The following is an 18,293-nucleotide window of genomic DNA, read 5'->3' as shown; positions in this document are numbered from 1 at the left end:
GCTTTAGGCACTGACTCCATGGGTGCTCCAGCCCTGGAGCACCCAAGGGGAAAATTTGGAGAGTGCAGAGCACCCACCGGCAGCTCCCCACCCCACCTCCGGCCCCAGCTCAGCTCCGCCTCCTCCCCTGAATGCGGTGCCCCGCTCTGCTTCTCCGCCCCCCCTGGCTTCCTGCAAATCAGCTGTTCGCGCGGGAAGCTGAGGCAGGCTGAGAAGCAGGCCACGGCTTCCCACTCAGGCCCAGGAGGCGGAGGTGAGCCGGGGCAGGGGGGCGTGAGGAGGGCCGCCCGCGCCGCAGCAGGTAACCTGGGGGGAAGGGGGGACGAGCAAGGGAACCGCTCCCCGCCCCAGCTCATCTCTGCCACCCTCGGCCTGAGTGGGAAGCCGTGGCCTGCTTCTCAGCCCTCCAGGCTTCCTGCCGAACAGCTGATTCACAGGAAGCTGGGGCGGGGGGGGGGGGGGGGGAGAGAAGCAGAGCTCTGCACCCAGCAAATTTTCCCCATGGGTGCTCCTAAGGCGCCACTTTTGATGTGATCAGTGGGGGAGCGCCCCCTGCTCCCCCCCATCTACGCTCCCCCGCCCTTAGGAGCCAGGGGGACCTGCCAGGTGCTTCCTGGAAGCTGCCCCAGGTAAGCACCTCTGGGACTCCCCACCTCACCCCCCGGCAGGTGCCTTTGGCTCTTAGAGGCAGGGCGGACACCCACTATGGTGGCCCACGAGACCCTCCTGCCCGGTTCTGGGGGCAGTCAGGGGTCAGGGGAGGAGTGTGGATGGGGCAGGGGTCCTGGGGGGGGGCCACCAAGGAACGCAGGGGGGTTGGATGGGGCAGGAGTCCCGGGGGGCGGGGGTGGGCAATGACCCCCTCATGGAGTGAGGAGGGAACCCGTTGTTAAGATTTTGGCAGCTAATCACTGGATTTAGGCAAAGGGCTTTACTAGAGTTAATACTTTTGAATCATGGAGAAAAGTACGAAATGAGAAGGATTCACACTTACAGTATATATTGTCTAAATCACATTATAGGCCTGGCAAAAATCCATCCATTCCTGAAACTGTCACATCAAAAAAACATTAGCAAAGTGGTTCTAAAGAACAGAATTCTCAGAAGAAACATCTGTTTCGTTATTCAAATTCAACTCATACTAGGAACGTAATTAATTTATGTGGTCTTTTCAACCACACCATGTGGTTTATGATTCATCCGATGTGTTTTCAGCTGTGAGTCAGATAAGTGCTCCCGGTTTGCTGGCTACATGACTGGAATGGCATATTTGCTGTTTATTCCACATATTAAAATGGGCACTGTATCTAGCAGCTGAGAGAATTAGCCCTTGTACAGTAAAACATGCTTCTCAAAGACAGTTGGTATATAAGCAGTGCAGAGTAACATGGTATAAAAATTTCTGCTTATTCATACAGAAAACTCAAGTGTAAATTGAGCCTGAGGACCAGGATATGGATAGTGTCCAACAAAACTCCTGCTTGAGCAAAGTATCCACTTTTATGATCCTGTGAAAGGACGCTATGCATATAGGACCAAATTTTCAAAACCCTGTGAAGGCAGGAATCCTGGTTTGTTGGTGTATTTTGGGGCACAAGCAGGAGACAAGCTTGGATTTTCAAAGGGGGCAGCAGCTGTGTGTGCTGAAAGATAAACAGTTGGGCTTAGAATTTTGATTGGTGCACGCAAGACAAAAAAGGTGTCCACAAGCTAGTCATAGTCATAGTGTAGTCAGGTGTAAACTGGGAGGTGCATGAGGAGGTTCTATCTAATCTTCCCTCTCTTGGCTGCTGGGCCAAAAAAGGCAACTACTGGCAGTAGCAGTGAGGGAAGACGATTTGTGTGGGAGTTGAAAATTGTTGTGTGGTAGGCAGGAATGGTTCTTGGGTGGCAGGGAGTCTCATGGGAGATAGCAGCAGGCAGCTTTCCTGGATCTGTTTGTGCTGAGGAGGATGAGAGAGAGTAGGGAGGCAGAGGGAAGGCCACTGGATCAACCAGTCAGCTCCATCTATTTGCCTTTGGTTTGGCATATCTTGTTCTGGGTGGCTTTTAGAGGCACAACAGCCATTAGAATATATTAATATAATATTGGCATATGCTAATGACCTCTTACTATATGTCAGTGTGAAATATGTGCAGTCCAACAGGTGCTCAGTTTCTGAAAATTGGTCTCAGGGGGCCACAGAGGGCCAGTAAGGAATCAGCAGAGGAAGCAGACGCTTTCATAGTACAGAAGCAAATACACCTGCAACTACACTATCCTCGCCTTAGTGGTTTCTTCAGTTTTTGGGTCTGCTTGGCCTGCAGAATCATGCAGGATCCTGTGGGACGATAGCTTTGCACAACATCAAATGACTATAATGTTGGACAGTAGATGGGAGTTGCTCCTTTCCACTGCTCAGAACATCTGGGCATCTACTGTAATGAACACCCTGGCTGGAGGTGCTCCAGAAGATAAAGAACTATTTTTATTTTTTTTAATTTAATTTTTGTTGTTCAATAATTTTTAGCTGTGTTCACCCAAGTCTGCAGCACTCACTCAGGCCAAAGTCAAGGCCAAGTAGGGCTACATGCAAGGGCCCTGTTTACAGTGTATGTGAACAGTTTTCTTCACTGCTGTGGTGATGGCAGGGAAGGAGAGAACTACTTCCCTTTTGAATCCAGTTCCCACATCCCCACCTATCACTACACACATGACAGTAGTACCCAAGGGACACACATAGTCTGTAGAGGAAATGGGGAATAGCAATCAGCCTTGGAGCGCTAGAGAAAGGCAAACTGCATATTTTTTCCACTGAGGGGGTTTGGGAATGGGGCTTGGACGGGATGGAGCATAACATGGAGTAGATGTATTCTACTCTGTTCTGGTTCTCACACTGCATCCTTCAGAGGGATTGCTAGCACCTCTGCACATCGGTTTTTTAGCATGATTTTAAAAATAACTAATGTTTTCCCCCCTTTATAGTGCTTGTAGAGTTGCAGTGTTCAGGAGATAGTCCTCTGGCAGCTGCTAGAGGGTGATGCCAGCTGTGTGCCCTGAAAAAGTATGTACAATAGTGTGGTGCTACATAAAATGTGGAATGTTTTAAAAATTGCTAAATTGTGCAGTGACCTTTTCCCCATTTGTTAATTTTGCAAGGTTGGCCTGGATTTTTTTTTTCTGTTTTAAATAACTGTTTTAAAATTATTAATAGAAATTGTGGTTCATTTAATTGCACTATGATCCACCTTTTTCTAAGGATGTCAAGACCAGCCATGCGGCACCCTCAGCCCTCTCCGGGCTGCAGAAACTAAGACCACGGGGAATGGGGTAGAGCCAAGACCCACCGAGTGATACCTCATTTATCCTTGGGTCTAGACACTGAGGGAGAGGGAACAGGGCAGAGCCAAGACCAGCTGAGTGGTGCCTTGGCTACCCACTGGCCTTCAGCCTGGCACGTTGAGCCCCTTGGAAAAGCCTTGTGCTGTGCAAGCATCCAGACTCTGTACACACATGCCTTGGATGCACTCATCCGGCCTAATTTACAGCCTGCCTGTTCATGCTGTAGATCTTTGACCGGACCCGACAGGTGCCACTGCGCATGTGCAACCGGTCCTTTGACAATTTGGCCTACATAGCGCAGAAGTAATTTAACCCAAGTCTCATTGTTAGGTGTGTAACAGAAAAGGAATGCCTTCACAAAAGGTAGATAAAACCACTCACTATCTTAGCAGCAGCCTAAGTGCTAAACAGCTCAGAGCTAATGGTGAAGTTTGCCACAGAGCCAGTCTGCCACATAACCGAGGAACCTGCCAGGGAGACAGCCACAGGCTCCCATGCCATAGCTGGAAAAATATATATTGCTCAGCGTGGCACTGGTGACCTGCCACTGCCAAGCATGCTGTGAGTGAGGATATGGATACTGGCTCAGTTGCTAGAACAGATGAAACAGAGGCAAGAAAAGTAGGATAGCATACGAAGGACCATCACAGGAGTAAGCAATGGTAGCTGCTATGTGTATTATTATTTATATTGCAGTAGTGCCTAATCTACCTTTATAGCAGGGGTTAACTCACTGGGCCAGATGTTCCCTTGAGTTATATCCAGGCAACTGCACTGAAGTTTAGGTTAGGGAAAAGCCTTTACTTTATGGATTTAAAATATTTACTTTTTCCGCACAGTACTAAAAAAATAAAAGTTTCTTTTAAAAATAATGAAAATATATTTTAGTTAAGGTAAAAATACTAAATATAAAAATGTAATGTAATATTTAAAATAACTGCTAAAAGTTATGTGAATTGTTTTATTATATTGACTTTCAATTATGGCACATTACTGCTAGCAGAGGAGAAATATGGTGTGCCAATATACCCACATGGTGGGTTAGGAGGGATGCTCATGCATTTCTGCACAGAAAAAAAATCTGCTAGTAAATGAAATATGAATAATGTTCATGCACTGTGTTGTATGCGTTGTGTGTTACAGGTAAAGCAGCACAGTATATTCCATCCAATATAGCACATATGCATAAGTGTTCTTCTCCTTAATCAAAGAATTCTCTGCTTCTAAAACAGGAAACATTTTTCTAAGTTACTTTTTGGTTGCTAATAAGTTTGTTACAATGGGAAACCCTGTTTTGATTTTCATCAGCTCTATATACCTCTTTGACCTACATATTATAAAATTCTGTACTAGATCATGGAACATGTGCTTGCAATTGTTTTGAGAAAGAAATAAAAAGTTAGACTTCATTGCCTGATTCAAACAACAAATGCAATATTTTTGGAGAGTAAAGCGTCTTTAGAGAATAAGTCCCTAAAAGTTTTTTTAACTTATTTTTGCGACATGCACATAAACTCATCTAGTTAATAATTCATTTGTATATTTAAAAGAACTAAAAATTGGTTCAGTTTATCATCATCATTATTTTTATGGACAGTAATGAAATAATAAAATTATTTGTCCGAGTTTTCAACTGGGGAAGCACCTCCGTGTACGTTACCAACAGTAGCTAGACGCATTCATGTACTTATCAATTATTTGTGGGTTGTAGAGATCCAAAATTTCAATGCCATTCTTTTAAATATCACTTTAAGAGATCCCAAAATAACAATTTAAAAATACCAGATGAGGCTTCAGCAGCTAGAGGGATACATTGCATCATGTTTTGGCAGTGACTGGAACACTGGCAGCATTCAATGTGAGAAGAATAAAATGGCAGCAAAACTGATCAGCAGCTTCTCTTCATCTGGAGTTTTCCCAGGTAGTTAAACAAAACAGACACAAACACATAAAGCTGCAATGGGAGTAGGTGAAAGCCCTGGCTCTTGCATTGCTTTGATGAAAGTAAACTAGGTTGGTTTCCCTGGAGCACATCACCATCCTGAAGAAGCAGACAGACGTGTAAAACCTCCAATTAATGATCTTCATTAGAACAGCTAGGGACAGTGACCTTTGTCAGCTACACATCTTGCTCATTTGTAGGTTCACCTTCACTCAGCCTTATGATTTATTCACCTCATTGGAGTTTTGGCTGGTTGACATGTGGGAGTCCAGATTCTCCTTGCATTTCTCCAGATCATGGAAATAAGGGTGAGACAGGGCAACATAGGCAGATATCCTCTTGGTGGGATTGAACGCTAAACATTTCTAAAAGGATTAAAATAAGATGGTTTTAGTGTAGTGGTTACGTGTATAATATGCAACTGATATTATAAATAATGCAGATAATATAGATACAAATTAATGAGTGTCATTATATTGATTTATAACTACAACAGCCTGAAGTTCTAGAGCCAGTTCAAGTGCTGCATGGACCTTGCATATTTTCTCAGTCAAAGAGAAGTGGCCAGGCAGCTGAGTCAGACTATATCAATATTACACACAAAAACTACATTAAAAGAACACTAAGGTTGCAAAATCAAGCCCTCAAAAATTAGGAAACGTCAGAATTAAGGTTCTCTGTGCAAACTTCATTCAGTGCCTTTGTCCATAGGTATTATGATAAAGTATTTAATTACATTATCATATATTTTTCTACATGATCTCTGTCTCATTCAGTGCACAGGATGGACCTGCCCTGGAGATTAATCAGGTTGTGTAGTGAAGGAGGCTGTTGTCCCTAGGATCCCTGCTTCATTTGCTGCAGAAGTTGGAAGGTAAGTAGTGAATAAGGCAGGGGATTGTAGGAAGAATAAGGATAGTCTCATGGTTATGCATGGGGAACTGGATTCTACCTCTGTCTCAGCCACAGATTTCTTGTGTGATGGCAGGCAAGTTACTTAAACCAGACTTTTCACAGGAGGTCACTAGTTGTGTGTTCTTCATTTTTTGGATGCTTGACTGGGGACCCTGGGATCTGATTTCTAGAAGTTGTGAGTACTAACAACAGCAACTGAAGACAAAGGGAGCAGTGCTGGAATGTATAAAATGCTATATAATGCTAAGTACTCTGAAAAATCAAGCTGTAGATACATCAAATTGGGCACCCAGAATTAGCGGACACTTTTGACCATAATTTCTTTGTGCCTCAGCTCCCCATCTGCTCCTCATCTCACAAGGGGGGGTGAAGTTAGATTAATTAATATTTGGGAAGCACTTGGATACTCTAGTGATGAGTGCTGTAGAAAAACCCAGGAGGAAATTAATAGTTTTGTCTTCAGAGCAGGGTTTGAATAGAGTGCAATAAATAAGGCCATGGGGATAAAACAAAATACTGTATAGCACCATCCATCCTGTTCATTGAATGAGGCAGGGGTCCTTTGGAAAAAAATATGTGAGCGTGTAATTAAAGACCAGTGGGGACTGAATTAAAGTTGCACAGGCAATCTTCCCACCTTTAGGCTCCCAGTCCCAGTCTCCTTGCCCAATCAGTCCAAAACCACTGCCACAGTCCCAGCTATTCTAGATTCCCATGTTCCAATGTACTGCTTTCCCTTGCCCAGGTCTGGCTCATCCCCTCTACATTCAAGTCAGGTGGCTTCCTCCTCCATGCTGCCTGGGCACTAGATGGAGGCATGGGCGGCAGGTATTATAGGCCAGGCTAAGCCTTCCCTGGCATAGCTGCCCCCAAGGGACACCTGGGCCACAGTGGCCCCGCCCCTTCCCTGAGGTCTCCCGCACCCACTGCCTGCTGCTACTGCTGCCGCCTGTCTACCTGCACTGCACCTCCTCCTCCTCCCCAGGTCCCCGTGCGGCTCGCCGCGTCGCTTCTCCTCGAGGGCGGGGGAGTGAGGAGGGATGCTGCAAGCAAGCGGCAGGAGCGGGGGTCTGGTCGGGGAGTGAAGCAGCTTGGCCAGGCACTGGGGCCGCTGGCTTGGACAGAGTGGGGCACCGGCTCTGCTTGGCACTCGGGCAGAAGGGGCAGGGCCAGCGGGCTAGCTTCCCCAAAGTGGGGTTCACCTGTCCCCCATGGACGTGTGGTCACTGAGAGCACAAGAGAGACAAGCTCCCTGCTCTTAATTAAGGTGCCTAAACCCAGGCCCAGCCTGCCCCACAGCAATCAGGAACGGCAATTGTGCAGCAAGCCTGGCTTTTCTCTAGTCCTGGGATGGAGCATGCTCAGTCGCTCTGAGGGGATGGTGCATGCTAACACTTGCCAACACTAGGAGCCATAAGGGGATGCAGTGTACCCAGGGCAGATGAAATCTTAAGAGATTTTCGCCAGTGAACTCAAAGAAGTTCCTACTGAGCATGTGTGAAATGAGATTTTTCAACTACTTATATCTTAGCCAAATTTGGACACATTTTCACATGAATAGCAAAAGGAACATCCCTGACACAAAGGTCAGCCCCTGACAAATTTCAAATCTCTGCTCTAAATCATGGGCTGCTAGAGCTTCTCAAAGAAAAGATCGCCAGAATTTGTTAACATTGCAAACCAATATATTTTTCTTTAGCCTTGTTCTTGGAAACAGTGGAACCATTTTGGCTGAAACTTTCCAAAAACAATTCAGCCCGAGGCAGACATCTGGCATAAAAACATTTCTACTCAAATGGTTAAAGTCTGACAAAGTTATAAGCAACTGAAAAAGTCTTATAATATGAAGTGTTAATAGTAGGCAGTGCTACCAGCCTCGCCTATAATAAAATAAGTAGAGGAAAATCCAATATTTCATAGCTCTTAATCACCTTATATAGTCCTTGCATTTTCTAACAACATTCTATGAAAGGCTAGCAGGCATAGGAATAGAAGGCTAACCTAGTTGTTACACATCATTAGCATGTAAATAAATAATAATGTATTTATTCAAATCCTTCTAAAATATTTATTTGTTCTGTGACACCCACTAGAGTGAGTCAACAACAACAACATTTGTAGGCATCCCACCCCTAGGTTTCTGGTGCATGTGTAACCATGATCTTGACCAGTTTTTGGCCCAATGGTTAGTGTGTTTTCCGTATCCCCCTTAGTGCCTAATCCACAGAGCATGCAAGTCTGTTACAGCCCCCAGCTATGGAGCTTGATTCCTTAGGTCAAGGTGTAGCGAGTCAAGCTTTTAGCTCTGGAAGTCCCTGGTTCAATCTCTGGTGCTACCATATGTAGCCAACTGGTCAGTGTGTGTTGGAAAATATTTAGTGAATGAGGCAGGGGATTGCAGGAAGAGTAAGGATAGTCTCATGGTTATGCAGTTGAATCTATCCTTGAGAACTGGATTATATCCCAGCCTCAGCCACAGATTTCCTGTGTGATGGTAGGCAACCCCTACTCCCAGTCCACAGAGAATATGGGTTTTTACAATTCACTGCTGAACTCAGCTCTACTAGATGCCAGCACAACCTCCTGTTGTTCACTTATGCCCAAATTCTGTGAATCAGTGTAAAGACAAGTAAAGCTGTGCACTGGTGATTTCCACAGGAGATTGAGGAGACGAAGAAATTGCGTCTTCTGTCTGTGAAGTGGCTGTAGTAGCCTGGAATACCCTGAAGCTGCAGTAGTCCCTGCACTGCTTATGCATGCTCTCTGTGGGGGAAAACAGTTGGTGAATCCACAAATGATGACCCCAAGGAGCTGGGCTCAGCATTGCACAGAAGACATGCACCACCCAAATGGCCTACCCTCTGTGCACAGAAGTTTTTGTACAAGTTCTGCTGTATATAGTACTTCTGCACCATGGAGGAAGGGCAGTTCAGCCTCTGGAATCACTTCAGGCTCACCTCTAATAATATTATTACATTAAAAAAACATTTTTTGACATGGTGCAATGTGCAGTAGCTGCAATCATTTAAGATATGCTTGGAGAATAACAAACTTACAAGAAGTAAGTCCTTGCCTAGTTCATCGATATCTGGTACAAACTTTTCAATGAGTTGTGGCGGTCTGGAATTGAAAGCATGTCTTGGAAGGGCAACATCACTAGGCCAGTCTTCTTCTTCCGGGAGCCCAATGACACTGTGTAAGGAACAAGCATACATATTAGCTGGGGGTGAAACAAAAATATGTTACTGCTGTATTTATACAGCCTCATCTTCTTTCATTGTATTAAATGCTAAATCCTGCTTCACATGTTTTCATGGGATTGCCACTTGTTCTTTTGACGCGAGCAGCAGCATTATCCAGGATCACAGAATAATCTATAAAATCATATAAGGCAATTTTTGAAACCTTTATAGACTATACTTCACATGCACAATAAGGGCCAGATAATGCATCCCTTGCTTGCACTGAGGAGCACCTTACTCTGCAAATAATCCCACTGATTTCAATAGGACTGTTTGCAGAGCAGTGCATTATTCAATGGGAGTAGGAGTAGCAGAACTGGGCCTTAATGATACATGGGAAAAAATCTTTATGGAGGCAGTTTGGTGATAGTGCTCTGGCCTGGGTCTCACTCTCGTGAGTCCCTGGATTGGCAAAGTGCTGCAAGTGCTTTGGGAGAAATGTGCTCAGACCTTGGAGGCATGGTGCACCTTATATCACTCAAGAGTGATTAAAAGGAGATTTCACAGAGGAATTCCATGCAGGCCTCATTTGCCACAAGGATGATGATCCTGACAAAAATCCTTAAGGAAAAGACAGCAGAGCACGGGTCAAGGACGCCATTTCACAAAATTAAATAACTCAGCTGCTTCAGGATAAAATTTTCAAAAGCACCTAAGTGTACGTAGACTCCTAAGTCACTTAGGTGCTTTTGAAAATTTTACTCCTAATTTTGTTTTATGTTCCTCTTATCCATAGTTGGAAAACTAATATTTATTCTTCTGTTCTGAATATGACACAAAGCTTCTGCTTATGAAATGAGCATGCTAATTTCTAGAAACATGGATAAATGAAAACAGCTGAATTGTTGGGATTTCTTTTAAATGTATTAAAAAAAACCCTTTCTTTTTGGACCATGTCTCTGCACAGTTCAAGCTTCAGCCTGGAGTTAATATTTCCAATAGAGCTATAAAGTGGTGAAATAAGGGCTTGTAATGGAAATGCTGACAGAGACCCATTAGCCAGACTTTACATACCAAGTTTTAGCCAAAATCAAATTTACAGCTGAATTTTACACACCTTAAAATTGAGATGTATAATGAAAATGCTGACAGACTCAGAACTATAACACAGAAAAACAAAAGTTTCTTAAGAGTTTGGGCTTTTAATGGAAATGCCACCAGGGTGCAGCATTGTCCTTTCTTTTTATTAATAGTGCTTGGTAGTAGACACAGAATGAAAATTAGGACCAAGCATTGCTCTTACTTACTTATAAATCCCGAGTTACTCCATTCAAGTCAATGGAATTACTTCAGATTTCTACAGGTATGAGAGCAGAATTTGGCCCTTAGTATTTAAGGTACCTCAACAAACTAATATTGTGTACTAAAAAACAGCAGTGTGCCCAGGAGTGCGCCACCACTTCAATCTTCAACCTTTCCCCGCAGTATCCACACACTGCTAAGCTCTTGCCAAAGTGGAAATTAGATCTCTTTGAAAAGTTAAACTTGATTGTTATTTATTATTTGTAGGTCACCACTGACATGCAGGGAGCTTTACTTATAAGATGACAAGTCCTGCTCGGAGGGTCTTTCAGTTTAATACTCCGATCCTGCAAATGCTTAGCCATGTGGGTATCATTACATATGTGCTTGTCCCATTGAACCCGTGAATACATGCATGTGCATAAGTGATGAAGACCTGAGTTCACATCAGATATAACACAATGGGCTGTGTGTGATCAGAGGGGGAGGAGGAGTTTTCAAATGGTAATTACATATACAAGTTTGTTTTCTTTCAAATGTGTCCAGTTAGTTCTGATTTTTCTTTTAAGGAGTACATGATTGGGCATGAGAGCACAAACAGACCAGAGTAAATGCTAGCAATTGGAAGTTAGCGGCAAGAAGTGAGGAGGCTGCCTGGTGCGCAGGAAAGGGGGGTTGGTTCCAGGCATAAGGGGCAGCATTAAAAAAAAAGTACAAAAATGGGAGTTGGATTTTTTTCAGGTAGATCTTTACGGATCGTACAAAGCATTTGGAAATTGTTTAATACACGAGTGTCTGCCTGGCAGCCCTAGGAGGTTGCACCACCATTTGGGTGACCAAGATTCTGGAGCATATTGGAAGAAGCTATTTTATCCTCTCACCATACCAACAGTACAATAGTGGCAGTAGCAGTAAATATTGATATATTATGGTAGAACCCAAAGGCCCAGGTTCAGACCTGATCCTGAGAGAGACTGAGCATTTTCCACTCCCAGTGACTGCAACAGGAGTTGAGTATGCTCAACACACTCTGGCATCTGGCCTTAAATCTGTGAGCATACACTGTGTATTGATGTTGGCATGGGGAAAGGAGTGGAGGGTTATGGGCCATCTCCTATGGATCTATCCTCAGTCTTTGTGGAGAACTCCAACTAATGTAAATAAAGGCTGCACATGTGGAGGAAGGTCCAATTATCTGACAAAATGTCAGTCCAGAATGTAGGAAAATGCGAGAACAACTTTATCCAAATTAGCCTAGAGAATGACTCACTACCATAGCAGGCAACAGCTCCCTCATAAAGGCAAGGCCTATGCCTAAATGTTGGGGGTCTCCAGCTGTGAAAACAGAAAATAAACACTATCTGACATAAAAAAGCAAGGAGGCGGCATTTGAAATATTGAAGGATAATTACACAAAAGAGGCAAAGCAGATTTTCTCTTTAAGTGAAGTGTGTAATAGAGAATTTCTTCTCTCTCCTAAAATTGGCACAGTATTTTTTTCTTCCTGATTAATGGTTGAATTCTTTTCCATACAGGTAATCTCACCCATTAGGAAGGGACAGACAGTTCACTGGAGGAGGCTGCTGTTGGCTATTATGTTTTTAATCCTATTCCAACTCATTTGTTTTGGGTTTTTTTCCTGAAATGTCATAAACAATTTAGGATCTTTAAAAAAAATCACAACCATGCTCTTTACGTCATTAAACTATGCTGCATGTATCAAAACATTCCTTGATTAATACAGCAGAATATAAATTAATCAAAGGGATCACTTTGCCAGAACTAGAAAAAGCAAACAGGCGAGGACTGATTGTTTTTGGATTGTTCAGGAAGTGCTATTCACGGGTATGGTAAATTAACCACGCTAGTGAGTCACATACACTGGTATGGTATGCAGGAAAGGGAAGTCAACTGAATGAAAATCAAGACCTGCAATTTGGGAACCTCATTTTGAAGTATGAAAATCTTCAGAAATGGATGTGTTATAATTTGAGAGCTGGAAAAATGATTAGAGAGACAAATTCATTATTTGACCTACTGGAGTGCTTTCCTTTGAAGCTTTATGATCTTCTCTCTGGGGAGTGCCCCCTGAATCTCCGCTCCTCCCTGCCTACTATTACTACTCATCTTGGACTCTCCCTCCAACTGGATGCCTGGATCCCTGGAACTCTCTCCACAAGAAAGGGAGGATAGCTACAGAGGTGAATGAGCCCTCATTCTGTGCAGAGTGGGAACAGCCATATGGGTGTCTGGTGGTCACAACCACTCCAGTATTATTATAAAACATTTATACCAGGCCTCAAATTTACATGGCACTTTCCAGGACACCATCAGAAACATTTCTTACTATGAAGATATTTTAATCTAAAACAACAGAGAGGTGATTGATATTTTTCTCACTTATCTGTATCAATGACTTTAAAATGGAGATATTTTATTCAAAAACATACTTTGGAGGGGGGAGTAATTCTACTTTAAAAAGTTCAGAGTTTGTCTGAAGAGGAACTGCAATACCAATAAACAGAGTTGTAAAATGCTTTTAAAATAAAGTAAATTATCCCATCTCCAAGATAGCATCCATTTAATCTTGATACCTTTTATGTTTTCATAGCTGCCTTTATCACCAAAATATGGTTTCTTAATAATCTTTATTGGATATACAGTGAAGCTAAAATATTCCTTTCCACAGAAGTTGTTGATCCAGATTAACATTTCCATTTAATAATGAACATTTTTGAGGGATTCTGATTACATTTTTTTGAAATTCATAAATGAACAAAATATTGAATAGATAAAACCTTATTTGGCTTTGTAAGGTGATTCTTTCTTGAATGCTCTAACTTTTAAGAAAATGTGTGAATGGTGCATGAACCATACATTTAAAAGATTAGAAAAAATCCCCAGAAGTCTATTGTCTTCTTGATGATGATTGTTATTTCTATAAAACTATATTACATGCAGCTTCCTCCTCCCTATTTGACAGAGAATACACGGAAATATTATATTGCAGTGCAACAGCAATAGGAAATATGTTCTAGGAATACTTTGTACAAGTCCTTTTACTCAATAAAAAGCATGGCAAAGAAATCTTAAAGTGTTTCAAGCTAAACTGCCACTGACATAATGCAGCGAATTAGTACTTACTCAAAGATTTTTCCTAGCTGATCAACATCTGAATTTCCGCGAAAAAGTGGCCTGAAAGAATAAAGAAATAGAATAAGATTTCTTTAACTAAAGTGAACTTGTACTTGTCATTGAAAGTTTCCAAAACAAACCAAAAACCTGTTCTTTTGCTGAGTGCTCAGTTACCCCTTTGTGTTTTTATCCAGTTGTAACTGCACTTTTCAAGGTTTCTCCTTGGATTGGTAACAAGACTTTAAGTTAATGGATCAGGCACACCTACAGACATGTTACATTTGAGAAGTAATTTCATCCTTTAATATGAGTAAAATAACTTTATTTCCTACCCTTTTTTAAGCTATCAGCATAAGAGTAAATCAAACACTGGTTGATGAAACAATGTACATTATGTAGGCCACATTCAAAGCGCTGTTTCGAGAGAGAGTCATGCAATGCATTTTAATAAAATAAAAGATTGATTACTAATGATATGTTTTAGAAATCAAATTCCTTGTGTATTCTACTAAAAATGAATGCCTAAGCTCTGGGGGTCAAATTGAAGACAGCGGGAATACATGAATCTGTAAATCATGGGATGTAAAACAGTGCAGAATTTACCTTGAAAGAGAGGAAAGCTTCTGCTGCATAAATAAAGATACATTTAGGAAATAAATTAATAATCCAAGCCTTCAATGGGTTGTTAGAAACAACAGTGACTAAAAAATACTCACTTTGAAAACTAGTGATATATACCGTGTCCTTTTAAAGTGCAATTACAATTTTTGTTCTTCTGTTATTGTAATTTGCAAAATATCATCCCCCTGTAATGGTACATTTATGTGAAAGCGACTGTACAGTAAGAGATGTAACAAACATTTGCGTGATATATTAGCTACCTGTCCCAACAGCACAATAAGGGTGTGATCTATGCTGTACCTATTTTTATGCCTAAAATTCTAAAGAGACTAGTAAATCCCAGATAATTTAGGGTCCTGTCCACCAGGAATTTATACATCTTCCTATGGTGAGCAGGCCGCTGGTAGCCGTGTACGGTAGTGTAGCACTTTGGCGCAGCTATAAAAGGGATATAGTGGGAGTAGTCAAAGGAGCACACTGTAGGCAGACTGTAAGAAATGAGATTTTACTGTTGTCAGCTGACAGCCAGGTTGCCTCCCCCTTCAGAACTCCTAACTCCCAGAATGCAATGCATGTTGTAAGCTTACAGTTGCAGTTACCATGACACAACACAGGGTAGCACTTTAACTGAAACAGAGAGACTTTATAAACGATGCATATTCTGGTGTCTTCAGTAGCAGCACGTGATTGAGTTTTCCCCATGACCAGTTCTCCTCCTCCTTCACTTGCCCAGCGTATTGCTTTTCTTTCCCCTGGCTGAGCTCCCTCACAGTGCTACCAGTCAGTGAGATACCAACCATTTCATGGTTTCAGTTTGCCAGAGAAGAACTCCCATCTGCATTAGGAGATAAAGGGACACTTGGCCATACCCTTCCTCCTCCCCAAACCACAGGTACAGAAATGGGAGTAGTCTGCACAGTTCTAAGGATGGTTTAAAAGGCATGTTTCTCCCTGTCTACCAGTTAATTCCTGGAAAAACTGAAGACTGAAGGCCCACTTACTGGGGCAGTGCAGCTCCATGTCACAGTCTAATTTAGGGCTGAGGATCAATTACATAATCTAGCCTTATATGTCCTCACATACATGACAGACCCAAGAACCGTAACATCTCTCCTCTAAAATGACTGACCACACAAAATACATGTCCTGAAAGAAGCCTGTGACACCCAGAAAAACAATAGCAAAGGAATGACTGTAAAATGTGCAGGTCGTCTTTCATGTACTGTATGTGCATTCTACTCCCTCATGTTTGCAAATGATGTCACATCAGCTTAGACTAAGCTGTTTTGGGGGAGGAAATTCAGAGAAGAATCTGACCCAGTAACCCCTGCAGCCATACTACTCCAAGTTTAAACTGCCTTTTTGTTGACCACGAAGCACTGTGCATATTTAGGATAGTGGGTCTGAAATAAATAATAAATAATGGTACCTGTTGTTTTGCATGTGTACACCACTGTTTGTTGATTAATTTTGCCTCTTTTTAATAAGATTGTTTCAGTTTACATTGGATCTTTACTCATTTTATCATTCCCTGCTTTACGTCATTTCACCGTATCAGTTTCTAAGGAAAAGAGAACGTGACTCCAAACAGATATGCACAACTAATTCTGCAGTCAGTTATGGGACTGATCTTTGTAAGTGTTTGAGCACCATAATTCCACAGAAGTCAGGGGAGGCACCAGGTTCTTTAGTACCTCTTCATTTTGACAACTTCAGGTAATTTTTAAGTGATTATTTGAAACTGCTAACGTGCCTCAACCTCCTCCATTTGTGGATTTTCCTCTGGCTCAAAGCAGTATTAAGCAGGCCCCTTTAAGCTAAAGAAATGTACGCATTCAAAACGTTCCATCCAAGCAAAAGTAAAGCAGATCCAATGTTTTAAAATGTATTCTCAACCTTGTGTTAATGTGAAAACTTGGCAAATTCAGCCTTGTTCTCGGATCACCTTAGGCAGTGTCATGCCAAAACAAGTATGATTCTTGGGATTTTTAAGAAAAACGTTTCCCATAGCTGCTGCTCCCTTGGATTTAGTAAGAGCTGAAGCAAGAATTTAAATTCTTTTGAGAGTGTAACCATAGAGTGCAACGTGATCTTCCAGCACACTCTGATATTCCACTACAATGAAGAATTAATTAATTCATCTTTCAGACTCTTATCCATCCCAGAATCATAACTTCAACAGGGTGCCAGCATTGGGCAACACCAATGGTATGAATTTGCCTCATGAATTTTAGCTGATGGTTCAATACTCCCTGTACAGATGACTGGAGAAGTACATTCATTTAATCTGCAGGCACATGAAGACCTCCTGTCTCACATTTTGGCACCATTTACTCTGTAGTAGTCGTGTGCCAGCACAGACTGTATGTGCACCTTATATGGGAACTCTCATCTCAAGCAATTGTTTTTTAATTCTGTTCTTAAAGGTGGATGTCAGCACTCCCAGTACTGCTGAATCTGGAGTATACTCCAGCAAATTTCATCCCCTGCTTCTTGTATCTTTCACTTGACTCACTCCCCAGGGTTTATTTATCTTATATGAAAACTGAATCCAGAAGTCCTTAACTCAGAGATACAGTCTCCTCTATGTGAGAATAATCTCTGTAAAACAAGTTAAATTCAGGGGTACTGTTCAGATTACGGAGTTTCCAACTTGCTCTTTTGTGGGGTGAAGGCAAGGGACTGGGTTTGCTATCTGTAGCAGAGGCTGCGGTTCCATCCTCTGAACTCACGGAACCCCTAAGAGTTCTGTGCAGATAGGGATCCACAGGAGGCAAGGGCTATCCACATGGACACCTCTTGCCTCCATTATTCTCCCCTGGACCCTACCAGCTCCCACTGACACTGGTTACTGCAGGAGCAATGCTTGTGGGAGGTCCCCATTCTGAACATATCTAAAAGGCAGGGGAAGGGCCGTGTTCTACAGTGCAGACAAGGCAGAAGTTTATATTTGCACAGCCTCAGGATATCTCAACTTCTGCAGTGTCCCCCATGTTTTGTTTTGATGGGCAGGTTGGTTTGGGGACAATCCAGAGCATCCCCAGTGGCTCCCCCATTCCCTCTCCAACTCTTTGGAGCTGGAATGTCACAAAGTCCCATGGGTGGCCTCTGCTGGGTGCAGAGGAAGCATGCCGCAGAGTTGGACTCCTCTTTACTGTGGGAGCAGGCTCTCCTCAGTATGTGGATGTGGAAAGGAGTAGGAGACACACAGTTTTGACTCAGTCTTAGTGGAACGAGCTCCCAGTGAAGTCAAGGACTGAGTGAAAACTGAATAAGAATCTCAGGATTTAGCCTTGAAGTACAGAATGCGCTGATGCCCTATTAAGCGGATATGAGCTATAGGAGTTTGCAATATGGCTTTTTTCTCAGGGCAAATCTATTTACCTTCTTAACAGAGCAAGCCAAAAGAAAGATAAATACACACAGAAATATAAATAGAAGTTATAACATAAACTAACAGTGGAAAACAACACAAATACAAAAATGCAATGTGTGTGTACAGATCAAAAATATTTACACTGATATTTCCCTGGCAGAAAGGAACTAATCATAGATTCCAAGGTCACAAGGGACCAGTAGGATCATCTAGCCTGACTATGTAACACAGGCCCTAGAACCTCCCTGACAAATTTCTTAGAGCAGATCTTTTTTAAAAAACACCCAGTCTTGATTTAAAAACTGTCAGTGATGGAGAATCACCATGACCCCCAGTAAATTGTTCCAATGAGTAATTATCCTCACTGTTAAAATTTTACACCTTATTTCCAGTCTGAATTTGTCTAGCTTCAACTTCCATCCATTGGATTGTATTATACCTTTCTCTGTTACATTTAAGAGCCCATTATCAAATATTTGTTCCCCGTGCTGATGCTTA

At 42.4% G+C, this 18,293-nt stretch overlaps 1 protein-coding gene across 3 annotated transcripts in view; it reads right to left on the bottom strand.

Moving 5' to 3' along the window:
* Positions 1-4,410: 4,410 nt before the first annotated feature.
* CDK6 (cyclin dependent kinase 6) overlaps positions 4,411-18,293 on the bottom strand; it is a 184,332-nt gene continuing 170,449 nt past the window's right edge. The window contains exons 6-8 of one of the 3 annotated variants that reach the window (XM_074945919.1): positions 13,808-13,858; positions 9,236-9,371; positions 4,411-5,629 (exon numbers count right to left, since the gene is read on the bottom strand). In XM_074945919.1, coding sequence (XP_074802020.1) covers positions 5,483-5,629; positions 9,236-9,371; positions 13,808-13,858 — 334 coding nt within the window. In that variant the 3' untranslated portion in view covers positions 4,411-5,482. Of the gene's footprint in view, positions 5,630-9,235; positions 9,372-13,807; positions 13,859-14,401; positions 14,425-18,293 lie in introns of those variants that run through there. The other 2 variants (XM_074945920.1, XM_074945921.1) reach the window with 2 other exon arrangements.

The sequence above is a fragment of the Natator depressus genome, chromosome 2 (genome assembly GCF_965152275.1).
Source record: "Natator depressus isolate rNatDep1 chromosome 2, rNatDep2.hap1, whole genome shotgun sequence".
NCBI classification, from domain to species: domain Eukaryota; kingdom Metazoa; phylum Chordata; order Testudines; family Cheloniidae; genus Natator; species Natator depressus.
This window is presented reverse-complemented; position numbering and strand designations above follow the sequence as displayed.